The 23,807-nt window shown below is 36.6% G+C and overlaps 1 protein-coding gene across 2 annotated transcripts in view; it reads right to left on the bottom strand.

Moving 5' to 3' along the window:
• LOC111154476 (NADPH oxidase 4) overlaps positions 1–23,807 on the bottom strand; it is a 160,617-nt gene that overhangs the window by 130,181 nt on the left and 6,629 nt on the right. For both annotated transcript variants that reach the window (XM_022514087.1, XM_022514088.1), the window contains exons 3-4: positions 4,567–4,677; positions 2,916–3,000 (exon numbers count right to left, since the gene is read on the bottom strand). In XM_022514087.1, coding sequence (XP_022369795.1) covers positions 2,916–3,000; positions 4,567–4,677 — 196 coding nt within the window. The remainder of the gene's footprint in view (positions 1–2,915; positions 3,001–4,566; positions 4,678–23,807) is intronic.

The raw sequence follows: 23,807 nt of genomic DNA, 5'->3' as shown, positions 1-23,807 counted from the left end.
AAAGTTTAAAGACACCAAAAGTCTTTATTACAGACACCTGGGTATTAGAAATCATGTAAAGAAACTGAATTTTCAAAGGCTAGAATTAAACAACTAGCAAGTCGGGGTTAGGAAACAACATGTTCCAGTGTGTGATAATATGGTCATGTATTTATTTATTTAAATAGCTCCTAGATATTTGAGTTTTTCTACATTTTTCACCTCTCCTCTAGCTCCAATCTGTTATAGGTCTTGTACACTTCAACCTAAAATAGAGGCTCACTGAAAGACTTTCAGGCAGTTAAAATTTCTCACAATCCATAACTTCAAGAAGTAATTTCCTAAATTTCCTAAACCCCACAGCAAAAGTGTTGGTAATCACTTCATTGGGATTAAAAACTCAGGAAAATAATAATTATCATTTCATCATCAGCTTACACTGGCAGAGTAAAAAGAGCTCAACCAATGCAGAGCTCACACAGAGGATGGAAGTATTAGGAAATTATAAGAGAGTTGAAGAAAAACTCATTTTGGCACAGCCAAGAAGAAGGAAAATTATCTTGAGGAGGCTGGACAAGGAAGGAGCAAATGAACGTGTGCATTGGACGAGAATGCCTTCTCCCTTCCCAACCTCTTCTTGTAGGAGAAATAGGGTCTGAATTAACAGTACATTACAATGTACTAGAAAGGATGAAAGGTAATTAACTGGAAATCTGGTTTTCTTGCTGCATGGCTACCAACACCTCAGGTTAGCTCTCTGTAAAATGACAATGACAGAATAGGAGACTTAGTGAGATAAGTGACCTGAACTTCGCAAATGAACCATTATAGTCCATACCGATATAGGGCATGGAGTTATTCAACAGAAAACGTGCAGAGAAACTGGAAAACTTTACAGTTCTTTCCAACCTAGCACATGAGATGTAGGTATGCCAAGAGTTCTGAAGGACTCACAAAGACAAATAGAAGTGAGAGAAGGACTAGAATGCTAACTAACTTCAAAGTTAAAGGATTGATAAGCTCCTGCCAGAGTCAAATTAGAGGAAGGAAAAAGGTCTCATAAAAAGTGGACAGGAAGTTAGAAGGGGGTTAACTAACAAGCAAGGACACAATTCTAAGGAAATTTTTAAGAGGCAGTCCAGGAGGGATTCTACTATGGCATAGGCATAAAAGATTATTTAAGAAGAATGGTCTGTGTCCTCTAGCTTTATCATGTCTAAAATGTTTAAGTTTAAAAAAATCCCTTCATTTTAAATCAAAGGTTTATATGTTAACTACATGTTTGTGGCTCCTTCTTTCTGAATTCTTCTGGAAAAAAAAAAAAAAAGCCCTAGGTATCAGTTGTTTGAGATACACCCTTAAGGGATATATTCACTTTCTTTAAAGGACTTTCAGGTCAAAAGAAATTGGGGCTTCTAATTTGGGGCAGCAAAGAGAAAGCCAGGCTGGACATTTTGAGTAGATTTTTCTGATTTAATTCTCTCAACAAAACAATGAAATGGGTAGAAACATCCCTTTGTCACAGAAGGTCAGAAGAGGCCACCCAGCTAAGGTCAGACAACTAGTGAGTGGCAGAATGAAACTGTCTGGAATGCATGTTCATTCATGGCAAGACTCTACACGATCTCAGTCTTTTGGTTGTTCTCCAGTGGAACCAGAATATTTGGACACAACTACAGTGTAGCACAAACCGAGTTACAAATGTGTCCACATTCCCAGACCCTCCCGCTTTCCTGACCTTTCACTCCCTCTGTTCTAACCCAGCCCTGACCCTGGCCACACACTTGGTCCTCATCTCATTCTGGACTCTTACTCCGTCCCCAGCCTCTTGAGTGATATGGAGTCCTGATCCCACCCAAGCCTCTCCCCATCTCTTGCCTCCAGAGGCGGGACCCACCAATAAAATGTCCAGGGACAAAACAGTGCAGATGCCTGTTTCAACAATACGTGGTAACTTTTTAAAAGTGGAGAGCTTAATGACCTCTCAATAGTGGCTGCACGAAGATATGCCTGATTCAAAATAGCCATTTATACATATCCAGACCAAATGTCCCTGGTGTAAAAATAGCTCTGTCCTATCAAATCATGACTAGAGGAAAATGTCAGGTGCTATGCCACTGAGATAATTAACCCCGGAGTTTGTAAATTATAAAAAATTCCATCCTAAAAACTTCCGATGGGCGATCTCATACTGTCAATTATTTTATGATTAAAGCAACAACAAATCAAAGACCAGAGAGCTTATGTCACACAATAAGGTAGAAAGGCAGCTGGGGATAGATCCTACACAGCCTTGTCTCCAAAGTCCACATACTTAATTAATGTTCCAAACTTTGAAAATTTGAAAAATATTGTTCCAAATTTTGAAAATTTGCCGTTCCAAAATTTGAAAAATATCACATAAATATTCAGGATAAAAACTTATTTTAAAATGACTCTTTTAAAAAGCCAAAAGACTCTTCCTTGATATTTTAACTTGGAACTGAACATTTGACATTTAATACCAGGAATTAATATCAAAGAAATATTTATCAAATATACTTCTAAATGGAATCACATTCTATGAATGTATGTTTCACATTCTAATTTGTATGCATTTAAAGTCCTATCATATCTTTATTTTTAAACCTTAAAAACATTTATTTTGTTTCTTTTAGTCTTTCTAAATGAAAGTATTTACTTCAAAAAAAAATTATTAACAGCTTGAAGGCCAACTCTCATATATTGTAATGTGAAAACTATATCTATAATGTGTAAGACATGCTCATTTTCTGTAGCACCATTAGGCAACTCTCTTTAAACACATGGAAGAGAAACTTAAGATATGGAATGAGACAATCACAAGTTGGTGACAGCAAATAATTTGCAGAGCCACAAAAATGCCATTCATAACATGTGTTCAAAGGTAGTATTTTCACATTGTTTAGTTTTCTCACCTGAAAAAATACAGATAGTCACACCACAGGTTATATGGAATGTTCGGCTTTTATCCAACAATCTTCTGGTTCTCCTGCTTGGAACCTAAATAAAATTCAGTGTAGTGAAAATGAAGCAGGGAAGAAGATATATGTACAAAGTTTTTCTCTATAGCATTGTTCATGATATCAAAGTTTTAGAAATATGACAGAAGCCTAGGAATTAAAACTTGGTGAGATAATTATGATATATCTAATCAGTGGAACACCTAAACCATTACAGAGAATGTGAGAAGACTTGTTATTTATATGGAAATATGTGTCATATATATGGCTAGGTAAAAGAAGGATAACACATATACTATACTATAGTCCTATGTTGTTTAAAATTAATGGCATTCTATGCAAATCTGAAGACCTTTCCCCAAATCCGTAATATGTGGTTGTTTTAGCACAGTATTAGGAGAAACTTTCACTGATTACTTTACTTATTTCTGGAAGGTTTGAGTTGTACAATATAGATGATTTCCTTCTGTAGTCAAAAACTAAGATGATTTTTAAATGAAGCAATTCCATCTATGGGTTTAAATGCCTTCTTGATCTTATAAAGAAATAAAATGTCAAGCATCTTTGAATACCTATGTTTCACATCAGGGGACCACTCTTTAAGACTTATTTAAATACTGAGAGACTTAGGTGGGCACTTTTCCTGCCGTTTATCTTCTCTTTCTTCACACCAAGCCAATAGCCAGCCATAGGAATCAGAACCTAGCATTTTACAATGGTAGGCAACCTAGAGAAAGAGTTATTTCCACAAATTACTGCATTAAAAGTAGAGTTTCTAAATATAATTACTGAAAAGTTTGAGAAGTTTTACTGCAGTAAATCTGCTCATATGAACCACATAGAACATCAAGTGACCTCATACAAACAACTTCTTTTAGAATATCAGTATTAATTCTGCAGTGCCTTATTATTTCAACAGAGAAAAGAAACACACACACACAAGGACAACCAAAGACAAAAAAATATTTTGTTGAGTTTTAATTTCCAAAGTGCTTTACCTCATTTTACAACATCACACATGACATCACATCTTAACCAAGACATCTCCGAGACTATTACACAGCTTAAAACATGCATGTGTTTGAAAAGGAGATAAATCGCCACCAACACCAGTCGTCACTGTATATTTTGCTCCAAGTGCACAGAGCTCTAGCTTCTAGGTTGCTCACCTGTTCTTAAATAATTGAGAAAACAGGATCTCATTGAGGCAAAATCTCAGAAATGGGACTGATCTTAACTCTGCCATTTTGCTAGTCTCATGACATTGGTCAAGTTCCTTAACCTCTCTGTGCCTCAGCTCTTCATCTACAAGACCCACAGAATCATTGTGAGGATTCATACTTACCTCCGTGGAGTGCTTAGCACCATGTATGATAACACTATTAATAGCCATTTCTATTACCCACTGCCTCTATCGAGCGTTGCAGAATAGCTCACTGATCATCTTGACAGGTGACACGGTCTTTACAATCATCTGGTAGATGACAGCAGATGCCAGAAGTCAGTCTATTAGAAGGTCAGACCATGAAAACTAAGTAGTACTAACTTGCTGCTGCTCCACTTGATTTTGATCCTAGAATCTGTGACCAGGATTTTTCATTCTTACCTTCTGGGATCCTCGAAGGTAAGCCAGGAGCGTCCGACACACAGGTAAAAGGATAAGGCTGCAGTTGAGGTTAAGAACAGATGCGGAGGCTCTGCTTAGACACAATCCTAGCTGAACAAATAAGGCAAGAGTCAAAACACTGTCAAGGCAAAGACAGACTACAGACTCACTGCAGACCTCACTCTGCTTCTTTTTGAAGGATCATGCCAAAATCCCAACTTCTTTGAGAATCTTGAACAACTGTCTTCTTCCCTCTCACCAAAAACCCCAAAAAGAAACAGGTCTCTTTCTGCTCTGCACTGCCACAAAACTTAGTCTCCCCGCATTTCTACTAGTGTTATAAACACCTGAGTACATTTTTCTGGCATGAAGTCAATTTTTTGTTGGGCCCCCACTAGACCGTTGTGGGTAGGAAGGGCCCTCCAGACCCCCACACTGGTGCCCTTGAATCCTCTTTTCAATTTCAATTTCAAATAAAGCTTTTTCATTTGTGTTCTCTCTAGAACACTCTGACTACACAACCTCCTTCCAAACCACTGCCTGCCTGCCTTTCAGCTCTTCACCCTACTGACTCTCCCCGTCTTTCAGGTTTTACCGAGCGCTGCGCCTCTAGTGTTCTTCCATGATCCAAACCTAGGTGGGCTCCAGATCAGAGCTGTCCCATACAAAGATAATCATAACCACATTATGTGATATTTTCTTTTCCAAAGAATCAGAACCCACAGTGTGGAGGCTACACTTTCTGGCAACTAATTCAAAATCAAACTCTGCTAAATTGTCATCTGCTATTATCTATTCCTACCTACATTCTTCATATAAATAGTGTATCACATGAAAACAAGAGATGGGGTCTTATCTGTCCTCTTGTCCTAAAATAAACATAAAAGTTCTTTATTGACTAAGAAATACGTATAAGTCAGATGCTTTTCTTATCTTAAAATTATTCACACTCCTGAGATTTCCAGCTTAACTTCTGGCAAAATAGCAACTCTGTTACAAAATGTTAGTTGTCAGCACATGAAGTATTGCTCCTGAAGGGGAGATGGGGCAATAAGTCTTGTCAGGAAAGCAATAATTTTCATTGACTTATATAAAAAGTAATTAATATTTCCAGTTAGGCTATTTCTACTCCATGAGTTAGAAAACCTTAGGGATATATTGCAATGAATATACTAGTAAGTAGACAAATAGAAATAATCCCCTCTAGACTATCTAAAAAAATACTAAATATAATATTCTCACTTTATGCAGCAAAGTTATTATCATTTCAGAGTGATGGGGTTTTGTTATCTAGGCCTCCAGAGAAATAGAATAATTGTTATTTCTTTGATCTGGCATCTGCCCATGATAAGAAAATTTTAGCTCAGGGGATTTTAGATGATAATTTTATCGGTAATTTTAATGTACCTGAACAATAATTCATTTAAAATGTATCAGCAAAAATCTCTCGTATAAGTGTAGGACTTAAGAGATACAAATAAATTACCCAATTTTCTTTTCTAGTTCAATGATATAAAGAAAATTCTCCTATTGTTCATTTTCTAACCATGTATTGCATGTCTGGAAGTGTTTTATTGTTGTGCTTACATTAAATCACATAGTAATCTAATTCAGAGTGGCTTTAAGTGTCCCCTTAGGATAGATGGAGTTTATCTTGGCATTCCACTTCTTCCTTAACGATGCTGTAAAATCTACCCGGAAGTCTTACCAAAGAGTTATTTCCTCATGTATGCTTGTTCCGGAATATGCTTAGTTTCTCAACTAAGATGAAAATTTCTTTTTATTAGGTTATCAGAGTACAAAACTCCCTCGTTCTGAAGCAATGGGGAAAGTAAGGAACTTGGAGACAGGGCCCAGTCAAGCGGTGCAGTCATGGGATATCCTGTGATCTACTTACTATGTGCGTGACATCCTACAGCGAAGAGCATTTGTTTTACCTAGTCCCTATTAGCGCATGACCACTGTAAGAATCAGCTACCTCAAATGTTCACTAAAAAGAAAGGACCGCCCCACGTTATGCCAGGTCCACTCTGTGACTGATTCATGTCAGCATTCCTAGAGCTCTTAACCGCTACTCTACTCTATCAACTTCATTCAAGTCTGTTGTCACTAGATGGCAGTATTACTTTCACGTTTAGAATCCTACCTGTCAAGGACTCTAGAACATAAATAAACTGAGAATTCCACGTGCAATTTTAAAACCACAAATATATTTTAGATGAGTATATACAAATAAAACATAGCTTACTCCTTTTTATGGACTGAATGTCTGCCCCCCCCAAGTTCATATGAAATCTAATGTCAAGAAAAGAAAGGAAAGAAAGAGAGAGAGAGAGAGGAGGAGGAGGAGGAGGAAAGGAAAGGAAAAGAAAGGAAAGTAAATCAAAGGAAAGGAAAAGAAAGGAAAGTAAATCAAAGGAAAGGAAAGGAAAGGAAAAGAAAGGAAAGTAAATCAAAGGAAAGGAAAGGAAAGGAAAGGAAAGGAAAGGAAAGGAAAGGAAAGGGGAAGGAAGGTAGGAAGGAAGGAAGGAGGAGGGAGGGAGGGAGGAAGAAAGGAAAAAGAAGGAAGAGAAAGAAAGGAGGGAAGGAAGTAGGAAAGAAAAAGAAAGGAAGGAAGAAAAGAAAGAGGAAGGAAGGGAGGGAGGGAGGATGAAAGGAAGGGAGGGAGAAAGGGAGGGAGGGAGGGAAAGGAAGAAATCTAATGTCATAGTATTTGGGAGCTTTGGGGAGGTAACTGTGTTTAGATAAGACCATGAGATTCGGGCCCCCATTGCAGGATGAGTGTCCTTGTAAGAGGAAGAGGCCACAACTCTCCATAGACTCCGTGTCAGGAAACAGCAAACCTGGAAAAGGGCTCTCATCAGACACCAAATCTGCTGGCGCCTTGATTCTAAACTTTCCAGCCTCCAAAACTGAAATAAGTGTTCTCTTAGCCACCTGATCTACAGTATTTTGTTAGAGAAGACTGAACTAATGCAGTCCCAAAGAACATCATAAGAACATATGCCATTTGAAGCAAGTTATAAAAGAATATAACATCTGGGTAGAACAAGTGCATGGCAATTTTCCTAAAATCTCAAACACATGGTTTCTTATCTTAAATCTACTACTTAATAACTATTCATCTTGAGCTAGATAACTGTCCTTTTCTGTAAAATTAAGAAGGATAAATGTTCTTATCTGTAAAATTAATATAACATATATGATACAGTAATCCTAGTTCTTAGAACTTTTGTGAAAAGTAAAACCAGTCCAAAATATGCAGGCACTATATAAAAATAATTTATTGCCTTGGGGTCACAATATCACATCCTTTCTCTGAATGTTCTCCTCTGTGCTTCTATAGTAAGTTCCACTTACATTATTCACTCAATACATATTTATTGTGATATGCACATATGTGATGTGCACATATCCCAAGGCACCAAGAGTTCAATCATGAACGAAAAACAGAGAATGTCTGTTCCTAGGATGTTTATATTCTAGTAGGGAAAACAGACATGAATCACATAGCTACATAATCAAATGTAAATTCTAGAATGATCAATGCTGTGAATAAGAAATACAGAGCATGAGCATGTGTAACGGGAAATGAAAGCCAAAGAAGGTCAGGAAGGTTGCCATGATTAAGTGAAAAGTGAACTGAGATTTTGAGGGTGAGAGTACAAGTCACTCAAAAATAAGAAAGACACCCATACAGAAGAAAAAAACAGCATGAGAACTGATGCAGCAAAGGGGAGCATAGTGTACATATGAGAATTTAATAGTAGCTCAGCGTGGTTGGATTGGAAATGGAAGGTGATTACAACATAAACGTGGAGAAGGGGGAGGCCTGCTGAATTGTGTAGGTCATATTAAGAATGCACGTCTTGGGACACCTGAGTGGATCAGCCCACTCAAGGGGGGTGCCTTCAGTTCAGGTCACAATCACGGGGTCCTGGGATGGAGCCGAGAGCCGGCTCGTCACTCAGCAGACAGCCTGCTTCTCACGCTGCCTGCCGCTCCCCCTTCTTGTGCTTTCTCTCTCTCTTTCTTTGACAAATAAATAAATAAAATCTTTTTTTTTTTTAAGATTTTATTTATTTGACAGAGAGAGATATAGTGAGAGAGGGAACACAAGTAGGGGGAGAAGGAGAGGGAGAAGCAGGCTTCCTGCTGAACAGGGACCCCGATGTGGGGCTCTATCCCAGGACTCTGAGATCATGACCTGAGCTGAAGGCAGAAGCTTTAACCCACTGAACCACCCAGGTACCCCATAAACCCTATATTCTGACATGTTTCCTTCTCAATTTTGCTTTGGCTAAAAGTTTTACATTCGTGTTTTCCACATCTTCACCTAGGTTCTTGACAATGCTATTAAAGTGTATCAAAACCCTGTTGAAATTGTTGACCTGCAAACTACCTTTTCCAGTAAATTAACTTTCAAATGAACATTTTGCTCTCAAATGGGAATTTTCTCAACAATTTTGAGGAAATATGACATTCTACATGTAAATATCTATGCAACACCCTTGTCCAAAGGGCTTTGAAAAGGCCGGAGAAGTATTAAAAGTAAGTTTTAATAACTGGTCATTTTTCTGTAGCTACCTCTCGGTGAGTCAACAATTAGTCAACTATTTCCAGGAAAAAAAAATAAAAATTACCATAAAGGTTTATAACAAATTATTTTATATTCTGGATTGGTATTTTGTATTTGTTTAAAACTATGTAAATTTGTACTCATTAAGGTCAATTTTGTTGATTCTTTTTAATCAAACCAAAGGAAGCCTATACAACCCCTAATTCTCACATATTGTATAGCCACAGAACTGTAGCTAGTTTATGGGGCTTTACACATCATCTGGCCCAACCTTCTTTTTGCCACTATTCACATGCTGCTTTGGAAAGAAACCGGGATTAGAACCCAGGCCCGCCTCTAGGCTATCTGACATTTCCTAAGAACACATCACTCCCCAGAACAGAGATGTGAATCCAGACATCTTGCCTAGTGCACTTTCCAGACCATAATACTTCCTTACTCTTTCAATTGCTTACCTTTTATCCCACCAGTATTTTTCCCTGTCATTTTGTGTAACTCTTTACAGAATATTTTCCTATCTGACTGCACACTAAAATCACTGGATGGACTATTTACAAATAAACACATCGCCGCTGTACTTTCTGAAATTTTCATTCTTTAGATCCGGAGGGGGGCCCCAGGAGGTAGACCCAGGCTTGGCAATCGCTGTTTTAGAATGCACTTCAAAGTCAAACAAACCTGAGTTTAAAAGTTTAAAACACCTTTATGAGCTGTGTGGCCTGATGCATTTTCTTACCATGTCTCATTTTCTTCATCTATAAAATAAAAACAATACATCAACCTCAACGAGTTATTGTGAGTATTAAGTATATATAGTACCTAGTGCAGTACCCAGCATCTAGTAAAAAGTCAGCAGAAGCTATTATCATAATCCCACTCTCTGGCCATCCACTAACCTGCTCTAGTTTCAAAATGTAGGTGTTCTTAAGGCATGCCTTCCTACAAATAACTTCTTCCTAGCCTGTCTTTCCATCCTCAGCTCTGAAGAATTAAGATTCTAGTTGCAGCTATAGGAGCTGAGCTTTATTGCACTTGGCTGATTCTAAAGATTTCAAGAAAAGTTCTAAGCAATTAGTGGGTGTTCAGTAACTTTAAGGTGGTTGAATGAATGAGTCTATGAGAAGATCCTTCAGTGTCCTCATTTTGGAAATTAAGAAATAAATAATCAAGACCAAAAGTGATCACCCAAGAAATGTAGTTTACATCTAGTGTTAGACTCAGACCTGTTCTCTCCATCATACCATATTGCCCAAGAATGAAAACCCTGCCTCCATTTCCCCAACTACCACCATTCTTGAGACTAGGATTTACTCGATGGAACTGCACGCCCAATTTAAAGATTTAAATTGGTATTTCTGTCTAGATTTTCTCTATCTTGTCTTTCCTGTGCCAAAAACCCAGAGAGCATTAGAGATTCACTTCTAAACAATACTTAGGGCCACCGTAGCTCTTTGATGAGTCTGTATAGGTCATCTAATCCAAAACTTTTTGTACCAACTTATGTTAAAAGTCTGTAAATAAGCCAAATTGATGATCCCATAGGGCCCACTGGCCATCCTTTTATAATTAATGCAGCTCCTGGAGGTATTACCAGATTAATCAGCTCCTCTTCTAAATTTTCACCACATATCTTCATTCACTGTCCCTAGCTCATGGTGTTTATCGCCATTCCTTCTATTTGTGATGGCATTCCACCTCTTCCAACCTTTATTTCCTTTAGAGTATTTGAGATGTTTTATTAGAATATTTTACCTATTTATTTCCTTGTTTTCCCCCAAAAGCTAGCAAGTGGCAAGCACTGCTAAGTGCTAAGTTCTTTTGGGCAATGCCCAAAATGCCTCTTATTGTTGGGGATCTCAAAAGTGCATGCTCATTAATAGTGAAAATTATTTTGAAAAAAAAAAAAAAAATACTCCTCAGAGAAAATATGCTTTTAGCAATGAAAGTCAAAGAAAAGTAGAAGTGAGACAGAAACATAAGCAAAAAGAGACTACTCCATAAAGTAGGCCATACAATTTTCCAAAGCAATAGTAAGCACTTTTTGCTGTCTTTACAATCACCAAAATGGTCCATGGCAGAAAATCAGAAAATTTATTTTCCCTATCCCTTTAAATCAAACTTGTGGTCCTAACTTAAATTTCAGTGTGCACTATTAATATATTATAATAGGGGTATGAATTAAGAATATGATAGGCATTTCATACAGGCAGGATCATACTTAATGATTCTTAAAAATGACATTTCAATGAAAAGTTACTTCAAAAAGTTGATTACCTATTTTGATAAGGCTTCATATGAAAACAATAATGCCATGAACTATCAGAAAGCAGTTAATAATAATTAGAGTAATTATTTCTTTAAAAAATTCCAAAATAAACTACCAATTCAGTGGTCTTGGGGTATATCCAGAAACTCATGAATGTCCCTTCATTCCATTATGAACTATAGTTCATGCCAAATGATCCTAGCTGGTTTCTGTCAACTAACTACCCTGGAGATTTTAACTATGATGTAATTTTTGACTCACATTGACCTCTCTTTCAATCTATAAACCCTTTTTTTTTTTAACACTGTTTCTAAAAAAGCTATCAGTTCTAAAAAAAAATGCAGCCAGGAATGGAGTGGAGAGGGGGTAGATTTTGTTTCCATATGATTAAAGGGGCCACCAAAAAAAAATAGAATCCATCCTGACTTCATATGCGGATTTCTTTATGCTTAACTCAGATCTTCCCTTTTATACACCATCATTTATCATTCCATCCTTTCTAGAAGTAAACTTTCTTCCATTTTCAATAGGAATGTACTCCTTCCTTAGAGGTCTATTACAAGAAAGAAAGAAATACAGTTCTTAGACAAGAAGAAAGCAAGATTGTAACATGGTATTTCTGTCTAGATTTTGTCTATCTTGTCTTTCCTGTGCCAAAAACCCAGAGAGCAAAAGAGATTCACTTCTAAACAATGAGTCTGTCTGCAAAAGTCGAAGTTCAACCTAAATGAGATCCAGAACTGCATTAAATACATTCATGGGTTTCTACAGGCAATGTCGTCTACTAAACAGGTCACCACATTAAAAAAAGCATATTTTTATCACACTTAATACCTGTGACCCCTACCAAGGTTATTGTCTCCAAAACCTAGAATTAGAGAACTTAACAAAACACTAGTCAAAACTTGCTCCACTTTCTCCTTAGAATTGTTCTAAAAGGTAAAAACAAATCAAATGAAAATGGCTTGATCTCTTTAGCTGACAAAATGGATTTTAATTCACCCATTATATTTCTATAGATTTTCATTCTCATCTCTTACAATCTACTCCTATCTACAGCACAAGAACAAGGGTCTCAAGAATTACAGCACATTTGCTTTTATGTCATTTTTACAGTTCCTCCTCCTACAGAAATTTGCCATGCACAGGGAAAGGCACCAAGGAATGGCATGTATTTTGGAGAGCATGGCTGGCTAGAAAGCTGAGACAGGCCCTGTTTTTCTTCCGTCACAGGTCCAGCACATCTGATGACAATTACAGGATATTTATTTAGTCACATCTCAGCTACTCTTCATCAGGAACAATCATTCCAAAACCTTGCATCATTCTTCCTCATCCTTAAACCATTTTTAATTTCTCAACATTCCTCCTAAAACTTGGAAGCCAAACAGATATACTAAAATAATTTTGAAAGGAAGTAACAGTCATAGCAATGGTACACCCTCACTTGGTTAGGCTTGTAATCAAACTATCCATAACACCGAATATTAAAACTCATACAGTGGGTGTGTCTGGGTGGCTCAGGCAGTTAAGTGTCTGCCTTCAGCTCAGGTCATGATCCCAGGGTCCTGGGATGGAGTCCCGCGTCCAGCTCCCTGCTCAGTGGGGAGTCTACTTCTCCCTCTGCCTGCCGCTCCCCCTGCTTGTGCTCTTTCACTCTCTCTCTGTCAAATAAATAAAATCTTAAAAATTAATAAATAGGGGCGCCTGGGTGGCTCAGTGGGTTGGGCCGCTGCCTTCGGCTCAGGTCGTGATCTCGGGGTCCTGGGATCGAGCCCCGCATCGGGCTCTCTGCTCGGCAGGGAGCCTGCTTCCTCCTCTCTCTCTGCCTGCCTCTCTGCCTGCTTGTGATCTCTGTCTGTCAAATAAATAAATTAAAAAAAAATTAATAAATAAATAAAACTCATACTGTGACTACAGAGTATTCAATATTAAGATTTTTCTCTCGTTACTCTCATTTCTCTCATTACCATTTTACTTCTCCTAAACTCAATCCTATTTGTTAACGACTCTTATTATTTTAATCTATGAAACTGTCTTTAAGTTCTATCTTGATCCTCAAAATATTAGCAATCTTAGCTAACTCAGCATGTCTTTTAACTATAACTTTCAACTATGAATCCAGTTGAATTTCTCTTAGTCTTTCTTTGGAAAAAAAAAAAAAACACACTGTCTCCAATAAGATATCAATTCTAAGAAAACTCTAGGTGTATCAAAATGGCCAAAATGGCTGAGAGAGTAGGTACTCAGTAAAATGGACTGAATGGATTGTCTGGTATAGACTATTCACCTAAACTTCCTGACGCATACATTTCTTTTTTTTTTTAATGATTTTTTTTAAGATTTTATTTATTTATTTGACAGACAGATTTATTTATTTGCCTACTCACAAGTAGGCAAAGGCAGGCAGAGAGAGAGGGAGGGAGGCAGGCTCCTCGCTGAGCAGAGAGCCCATGCGGGGCCCGATCCCAGGACCCTGGGATCATGACCTGAGCCAAAGACAGAGGCTTTAACCCACTGAGCTACCCAGGCACCCCTGACACATACATTTCTAAGCATTAGACTCTTCTAACAAATTCTTCAGAGTTTAATTGGTCAACACATAGTGGTCCACACTAGTTCATCTCCTGGTAGAACAATGCATTACATCAAATGTAAGATGATAAATAGGTATAGGAGAGGAAATGTAAATCAAAAATAATCTTTTTTCCCCTAAAAAAACTAACATTTAATAGGTCCAAAATATCTCACTTTGGAATTTCTTTTTTTTTTTCCCTACCCTTCCCTCCCCCTCGCTTTGGAATTTTTTAAAAAAATAAAGTGGCATACAGAAATACTTGTCCAAGTGTACATAAAAATTTCTATAAGGATACTCACTGCAGTATGTCATGTGATAAAAACAAAAAGACTAGGACCAAATGGTTAACAGTAGAGAAATGAAAAAAAATTATCTATACATTATGGGACAGTCTTTAGCCACAGAAAATAAGTTAAACTTGTATAATGGAAATGAATTAATAATATGCATGTGCAAAATGTGTATCTGTATATAACATAGATTATATAGAAATAAAGGAGAATTCCTGATTTTTTTCTATGGTAACATCTGTATTCAATGTACAGAAGCATGTGTTTCTTTTGAAATGTAATGAATTTACCAAATAAGTACCAAAAACTAAATGGATAGATCACAATGAAAATTTGCAATAAATAAAATTAAATGGGTTAATACACTTTGAATTTCTAATAATATATCCAAAGGACATGATGATACAAACAAAAGAGGTATTCTACACAATGATGTTTTTCATAGCATTTTCTGGGTTAATAGAGACCATTTGAATGTCCGAAATTTGGGGAGTGTTTGCAACAGGTATGTTTGTATTTATTCAATGAAATATTAAAAATAAAAAATGTATTTTTGTATTATATAACTATTTGTGATAATATAATAGAAATAAACCTAATATAATATTTAATGCTGCATGTTAAAAGAGTAATATAATTGTTTATTATATATAAATAATAATATATAAATTGTATATATATAAATATAACTGTTTATTCTGATCATGTTATTAAAAAAAAAAAAAAAAAGAAAAAACTTTTACTTAAGAAATAACCAAAATGTTAATGGTGGTTAGGTGTGGTTCTGAAATGATTTTTTTTTTGCATTTTTTGCAATTTCTATAACAAATATGAAAAAGATTTAATAAACCTGAAAGTCACAAGAAAGATTATTTTGTAAGTAAAATGGAGTGGGGGAAAAGTCTTAGAAGTACAATTTGAGCAGAAATATTATCTTAAAATACTGAAAATGTGAAAGGCAATTTTCCTTTTATTTCAACTTTTGTGCATTTCATTGTGCAGCAGGAATTTTGTGCATTTTTCCATTTTTTCCCTTAATTGGATGCATTATTTTCATACTGAAAAATCCATGACAAACTTTATAAATTATCTTGCAAATATTTCCGTGGCTTAAGGTGATAGTTTCCAGAAGAAGGACATTAAGCTACTGGGCTCTTTTTTTTCCAGCCTTTGATAAACAAGAAGATATTTACTTCAAGTTCAGGATCAATAAGACAGTATAAGATAGGACAGGACATGACAGTAAAGGGCAGAATAGGATGGGACAGGATAGGGTGGGACAGAAGAAGACCGAATAGGACAGGACAGGACAGGACGAAATAGGACGAGGCTGGACAGGATAAGATTGGACAGGATAGAACAGAATAGGACATAACACGACAGGAACAGGAAAGAGGGGAAATTATAATGAGTGACATTCGAGCTGGCAAGGAAAAGGGGGATTCCAAGTAATGAACAGAACTACCAGGGTAATGGAAGGGCGTAAGAGACAGCGATTCTTGCACACTACTGCAACTTAAGTGGGGCCCAAACATTAAATATCATCCAAACCACAGGTCACTTGTGACAGAGAGCATCACACATTTCTTACAGCTTGGTCAGCTTACGTGCTCTTAAAATATTTACCAAAGCATTTCAGAGAAAAAAATAAAGTATTTCTACATATATTAAAGTATTAATAAAGAAAGCCCTCATATACTACTATGAACAAAAACAAAAAAAAAAACAACAACAAAAAAAAAGAAATAACCTTCCAAGCACACTCCATCCCGCAACCTTCATAACCCTGCTTGGTCTCTGGGTCCATACAGCTGTCTCTTATATTACACTTTGCAGCTCAGACAGTTCGGGTGAATCATTGCTGTGACACGTCTTTGTTTACTTTTCTGTAATCCATTCCACACTATTCACCTATCCTTTTAATGTTTTCTCCTACATTTATTCCATTTCCTATATCTCTTTTTTTTTTTTAAGATTTTTAAATTTATTTGAGAGAGAAAGAGAGAACACAATGGGCAAGGGCAGAAGGAGAGAGAATCTTCAGCAGTTTCTGCACTGAGTAAGGAACCTGACACAGGGCTCCCTCTGAGGACCCTGAGATCACAACCTGAGCAGAAACCAAGAGTTGGAGGCTTAACCGACTATACCGCCCAGTGCCCTCCGCCATTTCCTCTATTTCTAAGTCTGATATTATACGTGTTATTATTATTGTTTTTACTGTAACTGTTTATATGGGTAGGTTTTTTGTTTAAATGGTTAATATCATGTGCAATACATAAGAAAAAAACCGTGGGAATACAGAAATCAAATAATAACTTTAAATACTTGCTGCATTCTTCCCTTTAGTTATCCAACAACCTTTAGACTTCTCACTGAAAACCAGTTACTACAACTGAATATCAATTTTTAAAGTTGTACTATGTGTGATCACATCCAATGTCATCTCAATCTCACTAAAAACCTTTATAACAAGTATATAGAAATATCCTAACAAAAATGGGTACTTTTGTTACAAGATGAACAGATGACTTGTCCTCCAGGGACTGGGCAAAGTTCTAAAGCACAAAACCAGGAAACTAATGTATAATATCTGTACTCTAAGAATATGCTTTATGTTTATCACGATGTTTGGTCGTGATAAAGTCATGAGTCGTGATTAAGTCATAGGAAATCAGAGGAAATCGAAGGGTCCCTTTCTGGGAGAATGGGCAAGTACACTGTGGCAGATGGGAACCATGGAATACTGTGTAGCAATTAGAAACAAAACCCCAAGAACTGCATAGTCACATGACAGACTTTAAAAACATAATAGCAGATGGAAAAAAAAAGCAAGAAACAGAATGAGTCTATGCATAATACCATTTCGGTGAATTCAAAGAAACACGCAAATAAAATAACAACAGAAGGATACATGTCAGCATGTTAAAAATGTTCCTGCTGTCTGGAGGAAAAAGGAACTGGGGAATTGGAGAATGAGGAGTAATTACACAATGAATTAATAAATGAATGAATGATGAAGAAAGGAAAAGGCCCAGGAAGGCAGTCTGCTACAAACTAAGATACATGTTTCAATACTCGGTAACTGAAATCCAAAACATAGCTTTTTAAATCCTTTGTTTTTACAAAGAGTCACTGCTAATGTCCTTTAAAATTAGTTCTCTTTGCGCAAACTTCAATCTTGGGTTGGTTTGACAGAAAGCTTTTAAAAGGCCAAAAAATTGAGATAAAATTTGAAAACCATTACCAGTTAAAAAGCAATTAATTGTGAGCTTCAATAGTTTTGAAATTATAATTAACAAAAACACACTGCCGCTTGCAAAATATCTCTTTAAATAATTCATAATATATACACTGTATGAAATTAGGAGTTAATGTCTCTTAGTTGCTGGAAATTTTGTCATTAGCGGTCATTTACAAGTAGATTTCAACATCAAAACATTCTTAACTTCAAAAGTGTCGCCTGAAAGAAATGACTCTAGCATAGTCTACTATAACTTGCCATTAGCAAGAAGGGAAGTCATACTTTTTGAAGGCCTCACACGGATTTCTTCCCCATCCTACTTAATCCTCTCTTCAAAACAAAACAAAAGCCTGTAAGAGATACTAGGTTAAACTATGCAAAACTGCCATCTTTTTTTTTTTAAGTCAGACTATTTCAATACTGGAATTTTTAGGTAATTCAATTTCATAATATAATTCTCCGTTTAAAATTGAGGAAACTTGGGCGCCTGGGTGGCTCAGTGGGTTAAAGCCTCTGCCTTCAGCTCAGGTCATGATCCCAGGACCCTGGGATCAAGGCCCGCATCAGGCTCTCTGCTCAGCAGGGAGCCTGCATCCTCCTCTCTCTCTGCCTGCCTCTCTGCCTACTTCTGATCTCTCTCTGTCAAATAAATAAATAAAATCTTTTAAAAAAAAATTGAGGAAACTTAAGGCTTTGGAGGTTTCAATAAATCACTTAAAGATACATTTCTTATAAGGTAAAGTCCCGATTTCCACTTTAGTCAACTTGTCCATAAAAATCCATGTTCTTATATTCATTGTTCATTACATTGTATTGTTTCCATTAAACATTGGAATTTTCCCAGGTATTACTATATTTGAAATTTAAACTAATAGTCATTACATGCTTAGGAAAAGGTGGTAACAGGCAGTTTTTACAAGAATTTTTACACGTGTCATAGAAGACTTGAACAAATTTTATAAATCTAAAATCTGTGGGTTGAACAAAATATATTTTCTTCTTTGAGAATAACATATCTAAGCTTTAAAACCAGTACAAGTAAAGAACTAGTTTTCTTCAGGCAAACCAAAATTAAGTAAACTCTATAGAGCCATTGTGATTGTAAACTCCTGTAAGATGTTCATTGGACTCATTTTCCCCTCTCTTATGTTTTACAAAACGTAAGAGATCAAAATAAATAGTTCAGTGATGGGTTCTACATAGTCCAAGCCAAGCTCCAACCCTACAGAGAACTTCCATGGGAGGTAACAAATGTAATACAGACAATGCCCAACAGCAAATGCCTTTTCTTGAGTGGAATAACATGCAATGGAAGCTCTGCATTCTTGTGGCTTAATATGAGTCATTTTTTTTTTCCAACTGGAACCCATTAATATAGACCACTGATGATATTTGCTTAGTTTTCCCTTTAGATATTCTGGGCGGGGGGGGGGGGGACAGAAGGGAGGGGGTGGAGGTGGGAATAAAAACATATTCTTTACCTTTGTTTGCATGACTCAAAGCACTTTACAAATGTGCTGTTGGGTCCATGCTTTTCAAACTGAGAGAATTAACAAAGCTCAAAGGCCCAAAGTAACTTCTCAAAAGCAACTTGGCCCAGGGAGATCAGTGAGAGGTAAATGCACTCTTATCATCCTATTTTCAGCATCTTCACAAGGGGTGGTTCTTTTCTTGTACCACAAGAGAGAGAAATGGGGGGTGGGGGGAATTAGCACAGAGAATCAAAAGAAATTTGTTTGGATCACTACCTCTTTGTATCCTTCCAATGCACCTGAGCTTTCTAAGATCACATGGAACAAAATTAGTGGCACTTTGAAATCAACTATTGGATAATCCTATCACCAGAAAAAGGAATCTAGTCAGAAAGGCATTCATCATAAATCATTTCTTAGATTTATCTTAGTACTGAAGTGTCCGCTTTTCTTTTTAAATTTCAGGTGTATAAAATGTTTTTACTTTGTGCATCACTCATCTCTTCTTGCCTTAAACTATTGAAGACCTCTGATATCCTTGGGATGTGTCCGAAGACCTTTAACAATTTCCCAAATTCAAAAAACCATTAAATCATGTGATTTAAACCAAGTTCCCCATAGAACTTGTATTCAATTCATTTATAAAATGAAGTCATTGTCAAATTCAAGTTCCCAATTTCTAAGTACGTAAACATTCTATTGATCATGCAAAGTCCATCTTCTCCTTAATCTACTTTTTCTTTAGTCCCACTGCCAAAGCACTAAAGAAATCAATTTTCACACGTATTTTTACCACTGTTTGCTTGCTATCACATCACAAAGTTGCATTAGAATGTGGATACTAAAAAAAAAAAAAAAAAAAAAAAAAGAATATGGATACTAAGAAATGAGACCCACTCCCCATCTAAGTCATCTGCTCTTCTACTAAGGTCTCAGTCTTAAGTTCTTAAGGCTTAAGTATTAAGGCTAAGTTTATGCCTTAGCACAATTATTAATCACAACATGTCACAAACCATCAAGATCCCATTTCAAGAGTCAATACTGTAATAAATGTAATACTGTAATATAATAAATGTAATGCTGTAATATTGATAATAATGTAATAATTAATAATAATGTAATAAATAATAATTTAAATTAAATTTTAAAATAATAATAAATAATAATGTAATAAATGTAATACATTTACAATACTGTAAATGCAATGCATACACCAAATGCATTATATTTGATGTTTCATGTGCATTTCATGCACATCAGAATGTGAAAGGCCATCTGACACTTGTCCCTCATTCCTTTCTCCGCAACTTTGCTTTTGACCTCTGGAGGAGCTCTGTCATGGTGCCGTGGCTGGAGCCTTAAAAGCTGGGAGGAATGAAAGGTACAGCAACAGTAAAGGATAACTATTTTTCACATCCATGATGTTTTCAATTCTTCAAAGTACTTTCCTACCCTTTATATCATCTAATACTTAACATGACACTCTGAGATAAGTAGAACAGTTTCATCATGTTTCAGTTAGGTGAACTATCATCTGTGGCTATGAAGGAGAGAAGAGGGAAGGAAAGAGGAAAATTGGCATCTGGGGGAACACCTGTTATATAATGGGTTTTATCCTCGGTATTTTATCCCACAAGCAAGTTATTTATAATTTCTGTTAGTTTCTCCTTATGTAATAGAATCTACCTTGTGGACTAGTTGAGTGGCTCTGTTGTTAAGCATCTGCCTTCAGCTCGGGTCATGATCCCAGGGTCCTGCATCAGGGTCCCTGTTCTGTGAGAAGCCCCCTTCTCCCTCTCCCACTCTCCCTGCTGGTGTTTCCTGTTTTCCCTATTTCTCTGTCTGTCAAATAAATAAATAAAATCTTAAAAAAAAATGTATAAAGAACGTAATTCAGGGTACCTGGGTGGCTCAGTCCGTTAAGTGTCTGCCTCAGGCTCAAGGTCATGATCCCAGGTCCTGGAATCCAGCGTGCAAGGGTTTCTTGCTCAGTGGGGAGCCTGCTTCTCCCTCTCCCTCTGCCCCTCCCCCTGGCTTGTGTGCACGCGCGCACACGCTTGCTCACTCTCTCTCTCTCTCTCTCTCTCTCGCATGCAGCCTCTCTCCCAAATAAACAAAATCTTAAAAAAAAAAAAAAAAAGAACGTAATACAATGTCTGTCCATGAGAACATTTCAATGAATGTTGGCTCTCATTTTTGTTTACAAGCATAAATAATTTATAATAATCCTATTCAGTGCTATTAATACTATGAATGCTAAATAACACTACCTAATTACAGTAATAACTATCATTTGCTGAGTACCTATGTACCAAGTGCTAAGCATTTCACTCACATTTTCTCATGTAATCTTCACAACTAAACTGAGGGAAAGATTTAAACTCAACTTCACAAATGAGTTAAACTTACACTCAGAATAGAAGTTTACCAAAATCATAAAGGGAGATAAACGCCTGAGCTAGGATTCAAACTCATATCCATTTAGCTCCACGGTTTAATGATCTTCATTTGATTGGTTTTTGAATATTTTATTTTCTACCCCAGAATGACCTAGGCACTTTTAAAATCAACTTTAAGATCATCACATTGCTTAGCATGATGAATTAGAAAACTTGACTAAGATTAAAAGACTGGGTTAATAAAGGAGACATTTAACTTCACCAAGTTCATCTGTCAAAGGAGCTAAATGAACTAGATCAAACCGTAAGATCCCTATAACATTCAGTCATTCTACAAGCTCTTCTGCCTCAGGCTGGGTGTTCCCCAGAGAAAGCATAAAGCATATGGCCTCCAGAATTGTGAGAAGATGCATTCCTGTTGGTTAGACCGCCCAGTCTGTGGTACTTTGTTATGGACACCTGAGCAAACTAGCGTGGGAGGCACCAGTTAGGCTGAGGTGTACATGTCTGCGTCAGGTCTAAGAATAATCCATAAACAATATTCTCCCCCTCATTTCTGATCAAATACTTATCGATACAAAAACCCACAAACATACATGTAGACAGTCTGATGCAGAGCCAGTGGGAGGACACATAAGAAAATTCCAGTTCTAACCCCATCTGTCTCAGAACCTCCCTGGGGGGGGGCATAGTGATTGAGAACAAGGTCCTCAGTATGAGACAAATGTGGGTTCCAATAGGGCTTCTCCTGGGGTTAGTTGTGTGACTTGGGGACAATTACCTAACCACTCAGAATCTCAGTTTCTCAATCCCCTAAAAAGTGATGTTTCCTATCTTCCAGGGTTGTTACTTACAAGGATAATTTAAATATAAGGAGTAAGTGAAATTATATAAAGAAAGAGCAAAGAACTAATTATATCTGGCACATACTATGTGATTAGTAAATGGTAACAGTTGTTATCAGGTTGAACTATATGAAATGGCTGTTATTTGATTATTCTTTATCTAAATAGCAATTCATGTAGTTCAGCCTAATATAATGTCACATAGAGGCAGAAGAGCACAATAACAATACAAGTTCTGGAACCAGGATGTGTGGGCTGGAGTCCTGCCTCTGTCACCCACTAGCAAGTCACAGAACTTCCCTAATGCAGTTGCTCAGGTGAAAAATTAAAAATATCTACTCTGGGCGCACCTGGGTGGCTCAGTCTGTTAAGCATCTGCCTTTGGCTCAGGTCATGATCTCAGGGTCCTGGGATGGAGCCCCAAGTCAAGTTGGGCTCCCTGCTCAGCAAGGAGTCTGATTCTCCCTCTGTTCCCTCCCCCCATTGCTCATGTTCTCTCTCTCAAATAAATAAATATCTTTTAAAAAAAATCTACTCCACAGGATGAATGGAAAATTTTAAACAAATTAGTCCACAGAAAGCCCATTTCCTAGACAGTCCTCAATGAATATAACCTACTATTGATGTTATTACTATTATTAATAACAAAATGAAGTAAGTAGATTTGAAATTCTCTAAAATTAATTCTACCTTCTAATTCTATGCTATTTTGGCTGGTATTGATAAAAGACAATTATGCAGTGGACATTCAGCTATATATAATAAAGAGGTTAAACACTAAGTGCTGTAAGTCCAAAAAATATTATGGAATCAGAAATAATTTAAATAAAAATAAGTCTCATAAAAAATTCCTTGATAATTTGTCTGAAACAAATCTAAAACAACTATAATGCTGAAAATTATGTTATCTTGGGGGTAAATTACCTTAACTTCTTAAATTGCTAAACATCTTTAAGTAACATTTCCCATAAGATGGAAAGCTAGTGGTCTACACAGTGTGGGGTTTAATTTGTTTATGTGTATGTGCATAGAGTTGTTCATCATAACAGACTATCTGTTGGACTGAGGATCAAAGACCAGAATAGTGACCAAGCCACTTATTCAGTGGGTGATGGTGAGCAAATGACTTCAACTTCATTTTCTGTTTGGAAAAATGAGGAAGAAGTCTAAGTAAAGATACCAAAGCTTAATTCCAAGTCTAAAATTCTGAGTCTCCAATACTGTAAAAGGATTAAGACTATAATGATTGCATCAAAGTAACATAAGTCCTTTCATCCAGCAATAAACAGGAAGTAAAGTATTTTCAGATAGCAGAATGCTAAGAATAAAAACAAACAACAACAAAAAATCACCCATTCAGTTAAAAAATATCCCCTGAATTGAAACACACTGCATGCCTAGGCAAATCTAGTTGCTTTTATATTTTATGCAATAAATGAAAAGAATTAATGATCAAGCCTTTTCTGAAACTCATAGATAGTATATATTCCTTCTCAGCAGATATAAAGCTGCTTGGGTCAGCTATGAAACCAATACTGACTTAAAATCCTAGGTGCATTTGTACAGACAGT

The sequence above is a fragment of the Enhydra lutris genome, unplaced genomic scaffold (assembly GCF_002288905.1).
Source record: "Enhydra lutris kenyoni isolate GAN:26980312 unplaced genomic scaffold, ASM228890v2 scaffoldscaffold37, whole genome shotgun sequence".
In the NCBI taxonomy this organism is placed as follows: Eukaryota; Metazoa; Chordata; class Mammalia; order Carnivora; family Mustelidae; genus Enhydra; species Enhydra lutris.
The sequence above is the reverse complement of the archived record's forward strand: the minus strand, read 5'-3'. Positions and strand labels throughout refer to the sequence as shown.